Below are 16983 nucleotides of genomic sequence, written 5' to 3' on the forward strand. Positions count from 1 at the left end.
CAACTTAACAACAGCAACAGTCATTGGAGATCTCACATATTTGGCTATGTACAAATGAACACTTTTTGTTGAACCGAGTAGAAAATCTGATCTTGAGCCATAAACGACTGTTTCTTCAAGGTTATACAACAGAAGAGAGAAGGCAGGAAGTAAACAATTGAGTTTTGTTAGTTGTTAGTTGGGTCCAGATGTATTTGATCGGGATCGACTGCAGTTTGTAATATAATCTTACTACTAGCACATAGAGCGGAAGGTGTACTGTATTCAGGCACATGTTCTGAGTGTGACGCCACGGAACATGTGCGCTTTTGCACATTTCACACATTTCAACGCCGTGATGTAGCATTTCAGGGTTTTTTTGTGTCCTCGAGGGGGATACCCCACCCCTGAATGTTTGTTTACATGTGAGCTCAGGGGAAGTTACGACAGGAATCTTGCATCATTGGAGTGTTTTGTTTAAATAATTGGTGATTGGAGCTATTTTTAACGACGGTATGACGCCATAATTGCCTCATATAATTATCGTATAGTATTTGACAATGGCAAATGAATGTTTTTGTGATTTTGCTTTATAGTTTTATGCTGAAAATGGCATCAAAAGGCTGTACAGTTAATTGGTTCCTAAATGACTGTGCACAGTGGATTTGTGCAAAGTAGGATTCCTTATTTTTGAATTGAATATTTTCGTACTTAAATACAATTTTAACATGATTAGAGTCCTTTGTCCATCATCCACAATCCTTATGTAAGACATGAACACACTTTTCCGTGTTCTAAAGACATTAAACAGATAAAAAGGGACAAAGGTCGCACCTCCAACAAGTTTTTATGGATTTATATACATGCTGTAACCATGTAGTAACAATAACATTCATAAAAACATGTAATACTTACAGTGTTTTGCTGTTTTGGTCCTTTTAAGCATTACCCTAACTTCCTTGCTGGGTGCATTGATTTCACAAAGTGAGTTAAAAATGAACGCCTAAACGTAGCTTTAACTTTTCCAAACTGAAAAATAAAAACGCAGGAGCTGTAGCGGTGGCATGTCCAATTAGTAGCCTTAGCTTTGTGGTTTGAGGCACTGTGAGCGTGGCGCTAACGTGCTGTGGGCGAATGTGTGGTGAAGCTAGTAGCTAGCTGGCTAGTAGCTGGCTGGCTAGTAGCTGTCTGGCTAGTCGCTAGCTGGCTAGTAGCTAGCTGGCTATTAGTTAGCTGGCTAGTAGCTAGCTGGCTATTAGTTATCTGGCTAGTCGCTAGCCGGTGTGCAGTGACGAGGTGTCAATAAGCCAGTCATGTAGTTCAATCAGTGTAACAATATTAATATATTGCTAACAATGTTGCTGTAGCTTGGTTAATATGAGTGTCATATGTGGCTAGTAGCTAGCTGGCTAGTAGCTAGCTGGCTAGTAGCTAGCTGGCTAGTCGCTAGCCGGTGTGCAGTGACGAGGTGTCAATAAGCCAGTCATGTAGTTCAATCAGTGTAACAATATTAATATATTGCTAACAATGTTGCTGTAGCTTGGTTAATATGAGTGTCATATGTGGCTAGTAGCTAGCTGGCTAGTAGCTAGCTGGCTTGTAGCTCGCTGGCTAGTAGCTCGCTGGCTAGTAGCTCGCTGGCTAGTAGCTAGCTGGCTAGTAGCTAGCTGGCTAGTAGGTGTCAATAAGCCAGTCATGTAGTTCAATCAATGTTAATATATACAATATACAATGTTAATATATTGATAACAATGTGTAAATATGTCATATGTAAATGGGCCATTGTTGTTGCTTTCTGGAGTTTTTTTCAGAAGGCTCTATAGGCAGGATAAGTGTTTCCCATTAAGTGCACTCTTAGCTATGTCTTTTTATGTTTTTATGTCTTTCTAACACACAAAAAAAGCCAACACGTGTGTTCATGTCTCTTATAAGTACTATGGATAATGGGCCAACTTTGTCATACATGTTTAGCATTGGAAGAGTTCCTTGTTGTTGCTGCTACTTCCTGCGTGGGCCTTTGTGTAACATTACTGACACCTAGTGGCCAGTGTAAAATACTACATATCCATGACATGCACATCTTCTGAATGCCATACATTTAGCCATTTTTATGCTTAAAATGCTTAATTTAGGCCATAAATACATCAAATTTGCTTAAATTTTAGGCCATGGTTAACTACAAAGCAGCACTGATTTAGTAATTAATACATTTTGGAAAAAAACGCAATAAAGTGAAGCCGCCAAATCTGAAGCGCAAAGTGGATGAATGCCATATTTTTGAAAGTCAACACTTGAATCACATTGTGATAATTTTATTTAAAATCCATTGTAGCGATGGTCATAAAAACTGCATCTGACTTTATTTATTGTATTAGAGCTACAAAAATCACTCAATGGCTAATCTATGGAAACACTGTCATGAATAACAAAATAGATTTGTGATATAGTGCAAAGAAGACAAATACAGAACTTTCTGAGTTTTTTTTTTTTTTTTTTTTAGTCTGCAGTCTGTGGCCTGTTTTTGAATGAATGGCATAAAAAGCGCCTGCGGTGAGGTTGGTGCAAACACAGAATGTACTGTGCTCGAGTCGGAACAAAGAACAGCTGAAAAAAAATGTGTTTATTCACGCAACTATAGCATGGAGTCGGAATTTATGGGGTCAGTGTGCAGCACGCTGAATACAAAACATGGTCCAGAAACACACTGGAGGGGGGGGGGGGGGGGGCCCTCCGGATGTAGAGCATGTGATCACCGAACAAACAATATAAATTAGAAGATACTGTACTTTCAAGTCAAACGTTGAGGGAGTGATTTTAACGCGTGTCGTATTCATAATTGGCTAAAGTGCATCATTCTGTTGGTGACGGGGAGTTGGACGCTCCCCTCAACCCCACACTCTTACTCTTATCTCTAGGAAAAGACAAGAAAAATAAAATCCACAGCAAGCACGCTTAAAAGTTCACACAGATCCACACCACACAGAGAAAATTCCGTTGACAACTCTTAATGCATCCATTTATCCTCGCTTCGGCTTAGGGGTTCTGGTCACAGTGCATACGTCACTATTTGAACACATCAAAACATGTATAGTGTTAGTTATTGTTTTTGTACACCAGGAGTTCATGTTTCTGTACCACAGGCAGTTTTTTAATTGTCCCACATGGGAAAAAACTGACTACAGGAAGGGAGGAGACGTGGATGCATTCATTCAACTTGTTCCCACTTATAGCCAGGAGAAAGGGAGAGGTGAAAGGTCAAACAGGGGAGGTACCTGAGCTAGGCCGACCGTCTTGTGATTGTTGTCGGGGTCGGGCGTGGGGTTTAGACTGCAGGGCGGACGGCGTGACGTAGTTGAGGCTGGGGCTGTTGAGTTCCGCCTCGCCTACCAAAGTCAGGTCCGACAGGGCGTCCTCTTCCAGCATCTGAACCGATGCCGCTCTGCCGGCATCCTTGAACGCACCGTGATGCGCCTCCCGGGACGGGTGGATGGGTGAGATTGTGGCAGGAAACAAGGACGAAGAAGGTCTGGCATCCCCCCATCCTGCGCTGTCAGAGCCCAACGCTGAGTCCAAGCTCTGGGACTGATAACTCGCATTGAGAAAATGGCCGCTACCGCCTCCCCTGTCATTGTGGTTGGTCTTGTTGCCCAGGCGACCACTAGGGAAGCCGCCATTGCCGGAGTTACGGGAATAAGGGGTGGAGCAACCAGGCTCAGGGTCGTAGCTTGGAGGTCCGGCTCGGTTCGTTACCACTGGTGACAAGCGCAGAAAATCCGGGAGCTGCAGGTCGCTTTTGTTCAACAGGCCTCGCTGGTCGTCAGCTCTGTTACTCTGAGCTTTGGATATGAGGTCGAAGAACTCTGTGCACGCACACACACACAAATAGAAAAATATATGTGCAGACACGAGCACGCAAAGACATGAATAACCCAACTTTCCGGGAAAAACGGTGCTAATTGTTATCATTCAAGGGACATGCGGCACAGCGTCAGTAGGACAAGTCGAAGCCACATTCATCGTGAGCGTAGGCGACTGTGCTACATGTAGCTTTGCTAGTCGTAGTGCAAACATGCCGGCAAGGGTTAGTGTCATCACAGCAACACGGCTTAAGAAAGAAGAAGAAAGAGGTCTTTGTATGTTTACCTTCAGCTTCGTCTATATTAATCTTTTTCTGCTTTCTTTTCTCCGGAGCCTTATGAAGAGAGACAGAGTGGTTGGGTAAAGGATGACTGCTTGTGTCAAGGCTGGGCCCGGCCTTGCCGTTTTCCCCATGGGGGTGAGCGGAAGCGGCTTTCCTTGACTGCCTGTCCTCCCCCTGGGGGCCACAAGGAGAGCGGAGCGGAGAGGTGTAAACGTACGTAGCAGTGACTACAGCTACTGATGGAGAGGAGGATGACAATATTTTGATGATGGAGATGGGCGGCTTTTGTGAAAAACGTGGATCCAGTTTGTGTGGTTGATAAAAAACTATGTGTGGATATTTCTAGTTAGCGCTTTGTGATTGGAACCATATTTGGTAACTTATGTGCATGTTCACGCTTCATTGTGAGACTGTTGGAGGTGTTAGCTCAGTGAAATTATCTAAAAATTATAATAAAATGTAAAGTTGTGATGATAAAATGAAAAAACACAAAAATAAAACACTTTCCAATGAACTTAAATGTGGCCAAGTAATAACAAGTATTGCGTGCTATAAAGCAGCGGTCTCCAACCCTTTTTGTGCCATGGACCAATTTTCTGTTGCACTATATTCATGGACCAGAACGGCTAGTCACAATAAGTGTTAATATATGGAAAAACATTTTATAAATCATACAGAGTGAGCTCAGAGCATGTGAATCACCCATTGGGATAAAACCATACATTTAGTAAGGCGGGTATTTTCTCTATTTTCAATCAAACTCCACACAAATGTGTATTTTTTCACTATAGCAAGGATTAGCTTGCGGTGTATCGAAAAGCTGGAAAAAATGGCAAGATAATCTAGTCATTTTTTAACATGAGAATATTACAAAAGAAAAAAACAAGAATGGGAAGGATGCCCAGATGAAAAAAACGGGGAGATGATATTTTAAGAATATTATAAATGAATAAATGCCGTATTTGCTGGACTATAAGTCGCTCCGGAGTATAAGTCGAACAAGGCCAAAAATACATAACTAGGTAGAAAAAAAACATACATAAGTCACATTGGAGTATAAGTCTCATTTTTTGTGGGTAACTTATTTTACAAACTTCATCAAAATAGACATTACGTCATCTTGGAAGACAAGTTCTAACATTAATAAAAGAATATTGAGACTGAATAAATGTAAGATATGCTAACATAATGGTTATTCAGCTACACGAAAAATAAACATGAACAGAAAAGGTGTCCGGCGTTTATGTAACATAACAGTTTTAAGTACAGTAACCATTTAGTTTTCTTCATGGTAGTAAGAGTAGCCTCCGCATTATTAAAAAAAAAAAAAACCTTAAACTGTATTATGGAAAGCAGGAAGTGAACAAATGTTCAGTTAATGATTGTAAAAGTACCAGATGGAGGGGTAGGATTTAATAAGCTTTGCTTCTTCCTACTCCTTTTGGACATGTGGAACTGGGAACTGATTATGTGATGCATTCAATTGTAATCTGATGCATGTTCAAATGAAATAAAATCATTACCATAAATATTGAATTGTTAAGTAGGAGATATCAATATGAAAGTCTAGAGTGCCCTCTTGTGGCTGGCTGTGATTTTGTTTTTTTCATTTAGAAGTCGCTCTGGAGTATAAGTCGCAGGAACCGCCAACCTATGAAAAAAAGTGCAACTTATAGTCCAAAATACGGTATAATGACCCATGGCCAGGTGGTTGGGGACCGCTGTTGTGAAGGCTTAAAGACCACCGAGGTGGTCATGGACAACCACTGCTCTTAACCCGGTATCGTAGACATCACCAACACAGTGACACACACCACAACATCAACTAATCTAAAGCCACGCTACAGAAGCAAAATCAACAAAAAAATATCCACCACAGATTGGCATCTATTGCATATAAGATCCCTGCAAAACAAAAGTACGTCTATATGGTTGCTCCCACTACCAATAAGCCATCAGTCCTATGGTGCTTTGTTATGGAAGACAGAAATCACAGAGCAGAAGAAAAAAGCTGCTGATGCTTTGGGCCACAGACAGACAACAATACACCATGAGCATCTTTGAGAGTGAGATGAAGATCACTGCCCGACATTGAAAACGAACAAACAAACACACACACAGGCTGGATGCTACCAAAGAGACGCGTCATACACCTGTGCACACTTAAAACACATTGCAAACAGGCACGGGTCACTGAGGACAGCGGGGGAGACACTTAGTAGCGTGATATCATCAACCAGGAAGTGGAGACAATCGGTGAGTTATGGAACATTCCAGAAAATAAAAACTTAAATAAAAAAAAAATGGAGAAGATCTTACTGTTGTTGATTGGTTTCTGCTTGGAGAGGCCTGGATGTGGCTTTTAGATGGAGCTGATTGACAGACACCGTTAAAAATCCGCCATTTTGGTGGAAATAAACTTGCATGTGTGATTTTCGTTACCCTTTCCTGGCGTGTGCTCGGCTGTATCCAAAACCACTCTAAGTCCATCTAGATTGGATATAGGAAGACCGAGATCTAAGGGCTCGGATTCACCACTCTGACAACACAGGGCACAAATAAACATGAGAAATTCAGAAGATCAATAACACAAACAATATACTTATAACAGTCAATTATAACAGTCATTCTTATTGCAAATGTTGATCTGAAATCCGAGAACATCATCAAGTAAGCTATGTGTCACTCGCGGATTTTGCTGCAAAATGTAAATTCTTGCAATTGTATCTTGAAGAGAGAATCTAAATAATTATTACAGTCATTCTTATTGCAAATGTTGATCTGAAATCAGAGAACATCATCAAGTAAGCTATGTGTCACTCGCGGATTTTGCTGCAAAATGTAAATTCTTGCAATTGTATCTTGAAGAGAGAATCTAAATAATTATTACAGTCATTCTTATTGCAAATGTTGATCTGAAATCCGAGAACATCATCAAGTAAGCTATGTGTCACTCGCGGATTTTGCTGCAAAATGTAAATTCTTGCAATTGTATCTTGAAGAGAGAATCTAAATAATTATTACAGTCATTCTTATTGCAAATGTTGATCTGAAATCAGAGAACATCATCAAGTAAGCTATGTGTCACTCACGGATTTAGCTGCAAAATGTAAATTCTTGCAATTGTATCTTGAGGAGAGAATCTAAATAATTATAACAGTCATTCTTATTGCAAATGTTGATCTGAAATCAGAGAAAATCATCAAGTAAGCTATGTGTCACTCGCGGATTTTGCTGCAAAATGTAAATTCTTGCAATTGTATCTTGAGGAGAGAATCTAAATAATTATAACATTCTTATTGCAAATGTTGATCTGAAATCAGAGAACATCATCAAGTAAGCAATGTGTCACTCGCAGATTTTCCCCATTCACCAACGGTCCCACAAAGTAATCCCTGCAAAAATGTTACGATGTTCCCGTTAGCGAGAAGTGGACTCACAATGCGTGCCACCAAATCGGATAGGTGCAGACCATACTTGGCCACCACAGGCCTGAGAACCTCTGTCACTGGCTTGGTGGGCTTCGCTTTTAGCCCCACTGAGCGGTTAATAGGGACCAAGTCGAGCCTGCAACGGTGGAGAACAAAATTTTGAAAATCTTGACGTTGATGTGGCATAAAATTGATAATACAAAAAAAAAAAAGAGAAAATGACTGACCTAAAGAGAGTGCGCTTTTCAAGTCTCAGGTCTCGAGAGCACAAAGTCATACAGTCTTGGTCCAAAACAAGTGGCTGAAAAAGACGGAACAAAGTCAGGAGAGGTGATCATATGACATGGTCATGCAAGAACATGAAAAGTTAAAACACTTTTTAATGGTCATAATTACAAAACATACATTATAAATATGGATGAGTCCACTGAAGCTATAAAAGGTACACAATTTTAAATGTTTTGTTGTCCCACCTGGCTGCTCTAAACGCAGCATCCTTCTACCAATTTATTCACTATCGCTCCTCTGGACATGTCCCAACCATCTCAGTCTGGCCTCTCTGACTTTATCTCCAAGTCTTCTAACATCCCTCTGATGTTCTGGTTCCCGATCCTATCCATCTTGGTCACTCCCAATGAGAACCTCAGCATCCTCATCTCTCACTACGGGCCATTTCTGACCATTTTGAGTGATATTACAAGGCACTAAGGATCGACCGATACATCGGGCGGCCGATATTTGCGTTTTTTCCTTGTATCGGTATCTTGTACCGATACGTGCGTGGGTTCGCTGATGTATTTTTCCACCGCATGATTTACATGTGTGTTTAAGAAAGCTGAATCTTGAAGAGAGAATCTAAACAATTATAACAGTCATTCTTATTGCAAATGTTGATCTGAAATCAGAGAACATCATCAAGTAAGCTATGTGTCACTCGCGGATTTTGCTGCAAAATGTAAATTCTTGCAATTGTATCTTGAGGAGAGAATCTAAACAATTATAACAGTCATTCTTATTGCAAATGTTGATCTGAAATCAGACAACATCATCAAGTAAGCTATGTGTCACTCGCGGATTTTGCTGCAAAATGTAAATTCTTGCAATTGTATCTTGAGGAGAGAATCTAAATAATTCTAACAGTCATTCTTATTGCAAATGTTGATCTGAAATCAGACAACATCATCAAGTAAGCTATGTGTCACTCGCGGATTTTGCTGCAAAATGTAAATTCTTGCAATTGTATCTTGAGGAGAGAATCCAAATAATTATAACAGTCATTCTTATTGCAAATGTTGATCTGAAATCAGAGAAAATCATCAAGTAAGCTATGTGTCACTCACGGATTTTGCTGCAAAATGTAAATTCTTGCAATTGTATCTTGAGGAGAAAATCTAAATAATTATAACAGTCATTCTTATTGCAAATGTTGTTCCTGATCCTATCCATCTTGGTCACTCCCAATGAGAACCTCAGCATCCTCATCTCTCACTACGGGCCATTTCTGACCATTTTGAGTGATATTTACAAGGCACTAAGGATCGACCGATACATCGGGCGGCCGATATTTGCGTTTTTTCCTTGTATTGGTATCTTGTACCGATACGTGCGTGGGTTCCCTGATGTATTTTTCCACTGCATGATTTACATGTGTGTTTAAGAAAGCTGAATCCTACTGTGTTCAGTGTTTTCATTTCAATAAATATTTGTTTAAACATGAGACCTGTAATATTTGTTATCATGGTCATTTTTTTCATGTAAATTAAGGGATCAAAAGCAGTATCGGCCACAAATATCGGCCATCGGCTGAGGGTGATGGAAAAAAGTCGGTATCGGCATCGGCCCCAAAAAAAAAACATATCGGTCGATCCGTGCAAGGCACACAGATTATTGTGTTCCTTTGTACCTACCAAAAGAAAGCCTCTCACGCAAAAACACATAAAAGATGTATAAATATTGAAATTTGGAATCAGGCGTTCAAGTTGGAATAAAAACGTATAAATATGTATTTTTAGTATGACAACTACAAATGATCAAACAAAGCTCTTATGATGGTGGCAGTTTGACAGTTTCAAATCTTGGACTATGTTCATGTGTTTATTTGAACTCACTGGTAATAAAAAAAAATACCTTTTGCCTACCAAACAAAATTTCACAGAATCCGTGTGACATAATGACCAGAATTCTAGGATCACCGCATCTCTATATGTGTCGTACCTTCTCCCCTCCGACCAGGAACAGGTCGATAGCTGCCAGGTTGATGCAGAGCTTCTCACAAAGGCCCAACAACAAGTCCCTGATGGACACACCAGCCCTCAGCGGCACAGAGCAACACGAGCCGTCTGGCAAGTTTATATTACATTGCCTGAGGGGGGCGCTGCCGCCGCCACGCTCTGATACCCCTACACGAGAAACATCTCCCTGAAAGACATAAACAAGGTCATAAGGAGACAGCGGCAGGGGAAAAGTGATTAAGAATGACAAGAAATTAACCATTTCCTTCATAATATATTGTGTTTTTTTCCTCTTTCCAGACTCACTTCATTCTTCCCAGACACAGATGTCCCAAGTTCTAGACTGGCACCTGATGAGAGTGAACCCTGCGACTCACGGCGACCACCAGCAAAATCTGAAAAACAAGGATCAAAGAAAGTTCCCCCATGGCATTGCGCGTCCGTGTAATGAATGTGGCGGACATTTTCCGGTATACGCATATAACGGATTTCGCTTATATCGGACAAAACCAGTGGGAACAATTGAATCCGATATATCCGAGGTTTACTGCACATCCCTTTGGGGATCCACAGTATTTTTAACTAAATACTTAACTAATATGACACACAAAGTAGGAAGAAGAACATGTACTGACTGTAATTAAAGTCCGTCAGTTCCCGTTTCTTGGGCCCTTTGCCAAAGCTCCTGTTGCGGGACCAGGAAAAGAACATGCCCTTCCTCCGGTCTCCTGAATCATCCCGGCTGTCATCATTTAAAGATCGTCCTGACTTGCTGCGTTTGTCCTCCTGTCAAATCCAAACAGGAAGAAAAGGAAATGAGGAGAGAGCAGATTTAAAGTTGTTTTGACACACACCCGAGCGGGAAGGTCAGTGCTTACCTTCTTGGGTGTGGATAAGTTGGAGCGGTCTGAGCCCGTGGTGCTGTGTTTGGAGGTGGGGCTGCTGGGGATGTGGTAAGGGTCAGGCAGGGGTCGGCCCTCCACCTCGGCTAACATGCATTCTTGGTAAAGCAGAGACTTGAGGAAGCGTGTGTAGCTGTCAAACTTCATCAGGTTGAATATCTAAAAGGGGAAAGAGTAAAAAAAAAAAACACAGAGAAAGGAAGAAAAAACAATTGTTCCATAAAAGAGTGATGAGGGAAACCGCAAATTAAGCATCACAATCCCAGGCGAGAGGCGGGGTACACCCTGGACTGGTCGCCGGCCAATCACAGGGCACATCAATCACCAATTCAATTTACATCAATCACAATACTCTTTTCTCTCTCCATTTCTGCTCAATATTTGAAGAGCTTGCAACCAAAAAGTGCTAAATCCAATTTTCACTAAGTTGCATGTTTTTCATGAGTTTAATAGACCTCTGTCATGTGTATCCAAATCACATATTTTGGTCTTGAAATCATTTTAAAAAATATGAAAAAAAGTGATATGAAATTTATGCTTTCAACCAAAAGGCGCTATTTCCATTTCAGATTTCAACCAAAAGGCGCTAAATCCCTTTCTTTATTCTTTATTCTGATTGGCCCAAGTTTCCCATCTATTGATAATCTGACCAATCAGAGAGAAGAATACAATTGGCACTGCACATACAGAAAGCCAGTATCAGTGCGCATTCTGTTTTGTTTGTGTATATTAAGTACACGTATGATAGTTACAGTATGTTATGCAATTCAGGACAACACAAATTGTGTTTTTACAGTATTCTGTAACATGGAATTTTTTTTTACGCCATAAAAGGCATGTCTCTACCTTGACACCTCCAACTTTCATGGTGCAGTCAAATATGAGCACTGCTTTTAATAAAATTTTTATTAATTTAATTAATAATAATTATTTTGTATTGTATGTTGAGAATGGCTTCTGTGTTGTAATTATTTTATTAGCATAGCACATTAAAGCACCTTACATTCTTTTACAACAATGCCATTGAAGAAGTTAAAGGTAACTTCAAATTTATTTCAGCCAAAAAGCGCTAAATCCATCATTTCAGCCAAAAGGCGCTAAATCCGGAAAAAAAATTAATTTAAAAATATATATAAAATACATGGTGTGTGCAGGATTTTTATAGCATGCATTTTTATGACCTATATTTATAGCTCTTTCATTTGCAATATAAACTTGATGACCAAATAGATTGATATGTGCGTAGTTAAAAATCATTGATTTTCTCGAAATCAGTCAAAATGGATTTAGCGCCTTTTGGTTGCAAGCTCTTCATTTGTGCTTTCGTGGTTCAAACAGGAGGAACGCATGTTATTTGCAGGTAAAAAAAAAAATCTGTTAAACTTCCGTTAATAAAAAAAACTTAATAATAAACTTAATAATAAAAAAAACTTCCTTAATATTAACAGTCAATTTTGAAAGGAATGATACCAAAATATGTTGGGCCTGGGGATATCTTGTTGCCTTGTGACTCTTATCATAAGTTAAACCAATGGAGCTTCTCAATAAGGTTTCCTTCTATGCGACAGCCTTGTTTTCCCATGTTATGCAAGAAACCATAACTGTGATGTTAATTCACTGCCACAATATAATTTATTTATTTTTTTTTTAGTTTTAATTACTGCTCCTTTCAATGTGTCGTAAATAGAGTGGATGCTCAGGAATACAAGATACCAACCTGTAACTGCTGCTCCTTGAACATGTCAGGTCGCGGGGCGTTGAGGATGTCGTCGGCGAGCTGAGCTTGGCTGTCTATGTTGACCGGTGTGGTGGCTTTACTAGACAAGAAGCTGTTGTAGATTTCCCGGGCTCGCTGAGACAACTGGAGGCAAGACAAGAGAACAAGATCACACCTAAGATATAGTACCGCTGAAAGGGTACTGATGGGAATTTCAAAAATGACAGTATGTGCTGTACCTGTTTCTTGTCATTTTCAGGGACGTGGCTGAAGAACTCACATGCCTGCCAGAACAGAATATTCTCCTCACTGAACTCTTTCTTCAGGAATTCCTGGAACAAGAAATGTGGATGAACAGAAACAGGAGTTATGAGGAGGAGAGACAAGCCCACAAAAGGTCTCATAAGGTCTGTGAAGGAATGTCATACATGGATAACGCTCATAACTTTTATTCAAAATATTTAATAATTATTTCAAAGGGTAGCACAGAATTGTCCAAAATGTCTTGTCTTGATTGGCCATCCCTAATTGTTATGCGTGCCCCCATTGTTTTATTTATATATATTTATTATTTTATAAGAACAGGTGAATTCTTCTGCACTTCTCTCATGGAATACCCAACTCACAAAGTCATTTGCTCACAAACTTTGTGCGCACTTATAGTATTTTACCGAGAAATAGCGGACTCCCACGGGGTCCTGCAACAGCCTCTCGAAGCAAACAGCCCAGCTTGCCACTCTCCGCTCAGTGTGGCGCCGGTGACTCTGGACACTGGGGAGGCTGGCATTGCTGTTCAGGCTGTTGTCGCTGCTGCAGCCCTGGAGCTCCACGCTGTTCAGTTCTACATGCACACACACACACACACACACACAGTAATTTCCATACTTAAGGATGTGATCATTCCCAGCAGCTTCACTTTTTTGGATTAAGATTGAAAAAAAAAAAAAACACGTAGATACACAGCTTCCAGTGGACAATGACTCAATAAACGGTAAGTACTGTATAAACACGTAATGAGTGTTTCAAAAACTGCTTCTGTAACATACTGTACTTAGCTGTGTGAGTGTCGCAAATATATAAACAATACATAGTTCTGTGCAGAGATCATAAATCTAATTAATAGTTAATGTTGGTGTATGTCCCCAAGTGTTAAAACTGATTTACGCACCACCAGAAGGCGGGTGTTGGTGGTTTTAATCGCAAAAATAAGATCCAAGCAGTGCTCTGGGGAACCATTGATCAGAATCAGAATCAGAATGCCCTTTAGTGTCATTTTACTTATAGTAGAATGAATTTACAGCAGCTCCATTTTCAGTGCAAGACAGTATGAAGTGGCCAAGATAATATAAAGTCAATGAATGACCAAGAAAATTCAAATGATGCCCACTACTGCGAAAAAAACGACTACCCCGCATACATTCATTTATTTGTGGCGCACAGTCATATTATTGTGTGGCTATCTGTAGAGCTTGTCATTACAACTCCATCCAGTAGATGGCATCGTAACGCTGCTTGACACACCTCATACCAACAAACCACAGCTAACTTAGTCATGCATTATAACTAGGCCTGTCAATCGATTAAAACATTTGATCGCAATTAATCACATTTATCCATAGTTGACTCACAATTAATCGCTGACAGAAATACGGTTTTATTTATAATAAGTAGGTGATATCAATGTGCAACTACAACAACATATTTTATGTATAAGCATATCAATTGTGGAACTGTGGGCCATTATTTAAAGCAAGCATATTTGCAAAATATTTAAAAATCAACATAGAGATGTAAAAATGTAAAAAACACTGGTTAGTTGGGACACTCTTATGTACTATATATGACAATAAAAACAATACCTGCACTGCTCTAGACTCTGGCAGACAATGTAATCCATGATAAGTCAAACACAGTGACAGTAGACACAAATACATTTTGTCTTGCTACAAGAGCCATATTCCAGAGCTTTGAAGCTACCTTTACCGATCTAAATACTCGTTTCTTTCTCCATTTCTGCTAATATTTGCTCCAGCTTGTAGCTACGTAGTTAGCGAGGGTCAAACAGGAGGAGCGCACGTTAATCGTGCGTCAAAAAATTGCCACTGTTAAAGGAAACCTCTGTTAACGCATCGACTTTGACAGCCCTAATTGTAAAGCTTCCGTCCATCAATACAGTGAGACATTACATGTAGAATGGTATGTACTTTTAACTTTTAATATCAGTGCACACTTAAAGGAGACATCATAAATGTTTTTTTTCCAAGACCCACAAGTGTCTACCACTGCACGGAATGGAACCAACACCCCGTAAATAAATGTTCATTCATTCATTTTCTACAGTATTTCTACTGTGGGTGGAGTTTTGCGTCATGGCCAATTGTCTAAATGCTTTCTGGTTTGCACAATCACTTCGGTGGAAAATGTGTAATCAACATACAATTTCAGCACCACCCAAACACTTGTTCCAATAAACCACTGACTACTGTGTAGACCAGGGGTCAGCAAGCCACGGCGACAGAGTCACATGCGGCTCTTTAGCCTCCTTGGTGTGGCTCCGAGTTGGGAAAATGCACATTTTTTTTTACAATGACTTAACAATATTTGACTATTTATAAGTCAGTGAATGCGGGGTCTCAAACACGCGGCCCGCGAGCCAAATGTGGCCCGCAGGACACTAGTTTAAGGCCCCTGCCTTGATATGAAAGTTTAATGTTAGTGCGGCCCGCGCAAGTTTGATATGGATGCTGTATGGTATCATGTACCCAGAAAAAATTATTACGTTTGATTAATGTTCATGTTAAAGGTTAAATAACTGTTAATAGTTATCCTCCCTATCCGTGTGGAAGTGGTAAGTTTTTGGCTATTTAAGTTTAAAGGAAATAACTTGAAGGCTACCGTTTAGGTCGCTAGCTCTCTAGTTTGCGAGTTAGCATGTGTCTGAAGACCCTGCAGTTGCGCAATATGTTGTAAATAAAAAGAGTATAAATGTGACTATAGTCGTGTTTTGTCATGTCTACAGGGCTCTAATAATGCTTTGTTCATTTTAATCTGAAAAAAATTATTTGTCTACCACCAACTATATGTGGTTTCTTAAGTTTTTATTATTTGCTGTTTTATTATTATTATTATTATATTTATTTATTACTGATTGATTTTCTTTATTCTTGATTTGTTTATTTATTTTTCATCTTATTTTGTGCAGAAAAATAAAAATTAAGATATTTGAGAACAGTGGAATGTTTTATCAGAGCTTTTATTGTAGAAAATCGGAACAAAAGCACTGAAAAAGTTTGTATATTTTTCTGTTTTTAATAAATGCGTTTTTTTTTTTTTTTTGGGAAAACCTGATGCGGCCCAGCCTTGCCCAGACCCTAGCTCCAGTGGCCCCCAGGTAAATTGAGTTTGAGACCCCTGTGCTTCATATTTCATCGCAAAGGAATTGTTAAGGTACCAAAGTTCTCCTCACCTGGGTAGAGCCGATAGGAGCCAGTGTGGTGCCAGTGGTAGCGAATCCTAAGCGGGAGCCAAGTCCCTCCATCCATACTCAACCTAAAAGGGCCTAAAAGCCCCCCTTGCAAGGTAACACAGCACCGAGTGGAACACACACACCATCACAGCGAGAACAGAAAAAGGTTTAAAAAAAAAAAGTAGTATAAAAGAACAAAAGGAGGCAAAAACGCAAGCAGGCTAACAACCTGAGAGAGTCAGGTCACAACACGCACGCGGCCGCATGCGTGTATAATTATACACGTCCACCAATGAGATACTCAGTGGGTAAGCAATACATGCCTCCACAGGTCTTGACATAATGAATTATTTAGATTTGACTGAGCCGGGACGGTAAAAAGACAAGAGCGTGTGAGCACGTACGTATGTGCGCGCACACGCGCTCACTGCAGTATTCATGAGGACGTTGTTAAAAGTCTGACACCACCGAGGCTTTAGGAGCATTCAGGAGCGCACACAGGAAGAATATATGCCGGCCTCATCTTGTATCGATTGACCTCTCCAGCAATCCCAATCATCAACAACTATCACATTATATAGAAATCAATATCAATATGGAAAACAAGATTATGGCCTGGATATTTAACCACGGTTCCTTTAGATTTGACATTTCATTCAAATTCCATACTTTTTCCAGTATATGTATCATCATCATCCCACGACCCTCGTGAGGATAAGCGGTAGAAAATGAATGAATGTATCATCATTACAAATGTATGACTCTACAATCAATGAATCAATGGTTCAACAATATATTATTATAGAACTACTTTGGTAGAGGAATCCCTCATTTATCGCGCATTTCGGTGAAGTAGGATTCCTAATTTATAAACCCAAAACGTTCATAGATATAGCACAGAAAAGCTGTTTACCATCTTCTAAATATGGTATTTAACATTATTAGATCCCTATAGCCCTATAATCCGATAACCATACAGAAGGTGGAGAATTTCCAGTACTTGGGGTCAACAATCCAGAACAATGGAGATTGTGAAAAGGAAGCAAAGAAGCGTGTGCAGGCAGGATGGAACGGGTGGAGAGAAGTGTCAGGCGTGATGTGTGATAGAAGAGTTTC

General features: G+C 40.0%; 1 protein-coding gene across 2 annotated transcripts in view; it reads right to left on the minus strand.

Moving 5' to 3' along the window:
* Positions 1-3017: 3017 nt before the first annotated feature.
* rgs12b (regulator of G protein signaling 12b) overlaps positions 3018-16983 on the minus strand; it is a 53665-nt gene continuing 39699 nt past the window's right edge. Inside the window, exons 7-19 of one of the 2 annotated variants that reach the window (XM_058076452.2) lie at positions 13073-13242; positions 12641-12733; positions 12402-12545; positions 10661-10843; positions 10418-10568; positions 10089-10177; positions 9766-9969; positions 7779-7852; positions 7561-7687; positions 6563-6659; positions 6440-6492; positions 4123-4294; positions 3018-3839 (exon numbers count right to left, since the gene is read on the minus strand). In XM_058076452.2, coding sequence (XP_057932435.2) covers positions 3235-3839; positions 4123-4294; positions 6440-6492; positions 6563-6659; positions 7561-7687; positions 7779-7852; positions 9766-9969; positions 10089-10177; positions 10418-10568; positions 10661-10843; positions 12402-12545; positions 12641-12733; positions 13073-13242 — 2162 coding nt within the window. In that variant the 3' untranslated portion in view covers positions 3018-3234. The remainder of the gene's footprint in view (positions 3840-4122; positions 4295-6439; positions 6493-6562; positions 6660-7560; positions 7688-7778; positions 7853-9765; positions 9970-10088; positions 10178-10417; positions 10569-10660; positions 10844-12401; positions 12546-12640; positions 12734-13072; positions 13243-16983) is intronic. The other variant, XM_058076611.2, reaches the window with a different exon arrangement.

The sequence above is a fragment of the Doryrhamphus excisus genome, linkage group LG9 (assembly GCF_037039965.1).
Source record: "Doryrhamphus excisus strain RoL-2023G ecotype Guam linkage group LG9, RoL_Dexc_Guam_v1.1, whole genome shotgun sequence".
In the NCBI taxonomy this organism is placed as follows: Eukaryota; Metazoa; Chordata; class Actinopteri; order Syngnathiformes; family Syngnathidae; genus Doryrhamphus; species Doryrhamphus excisus.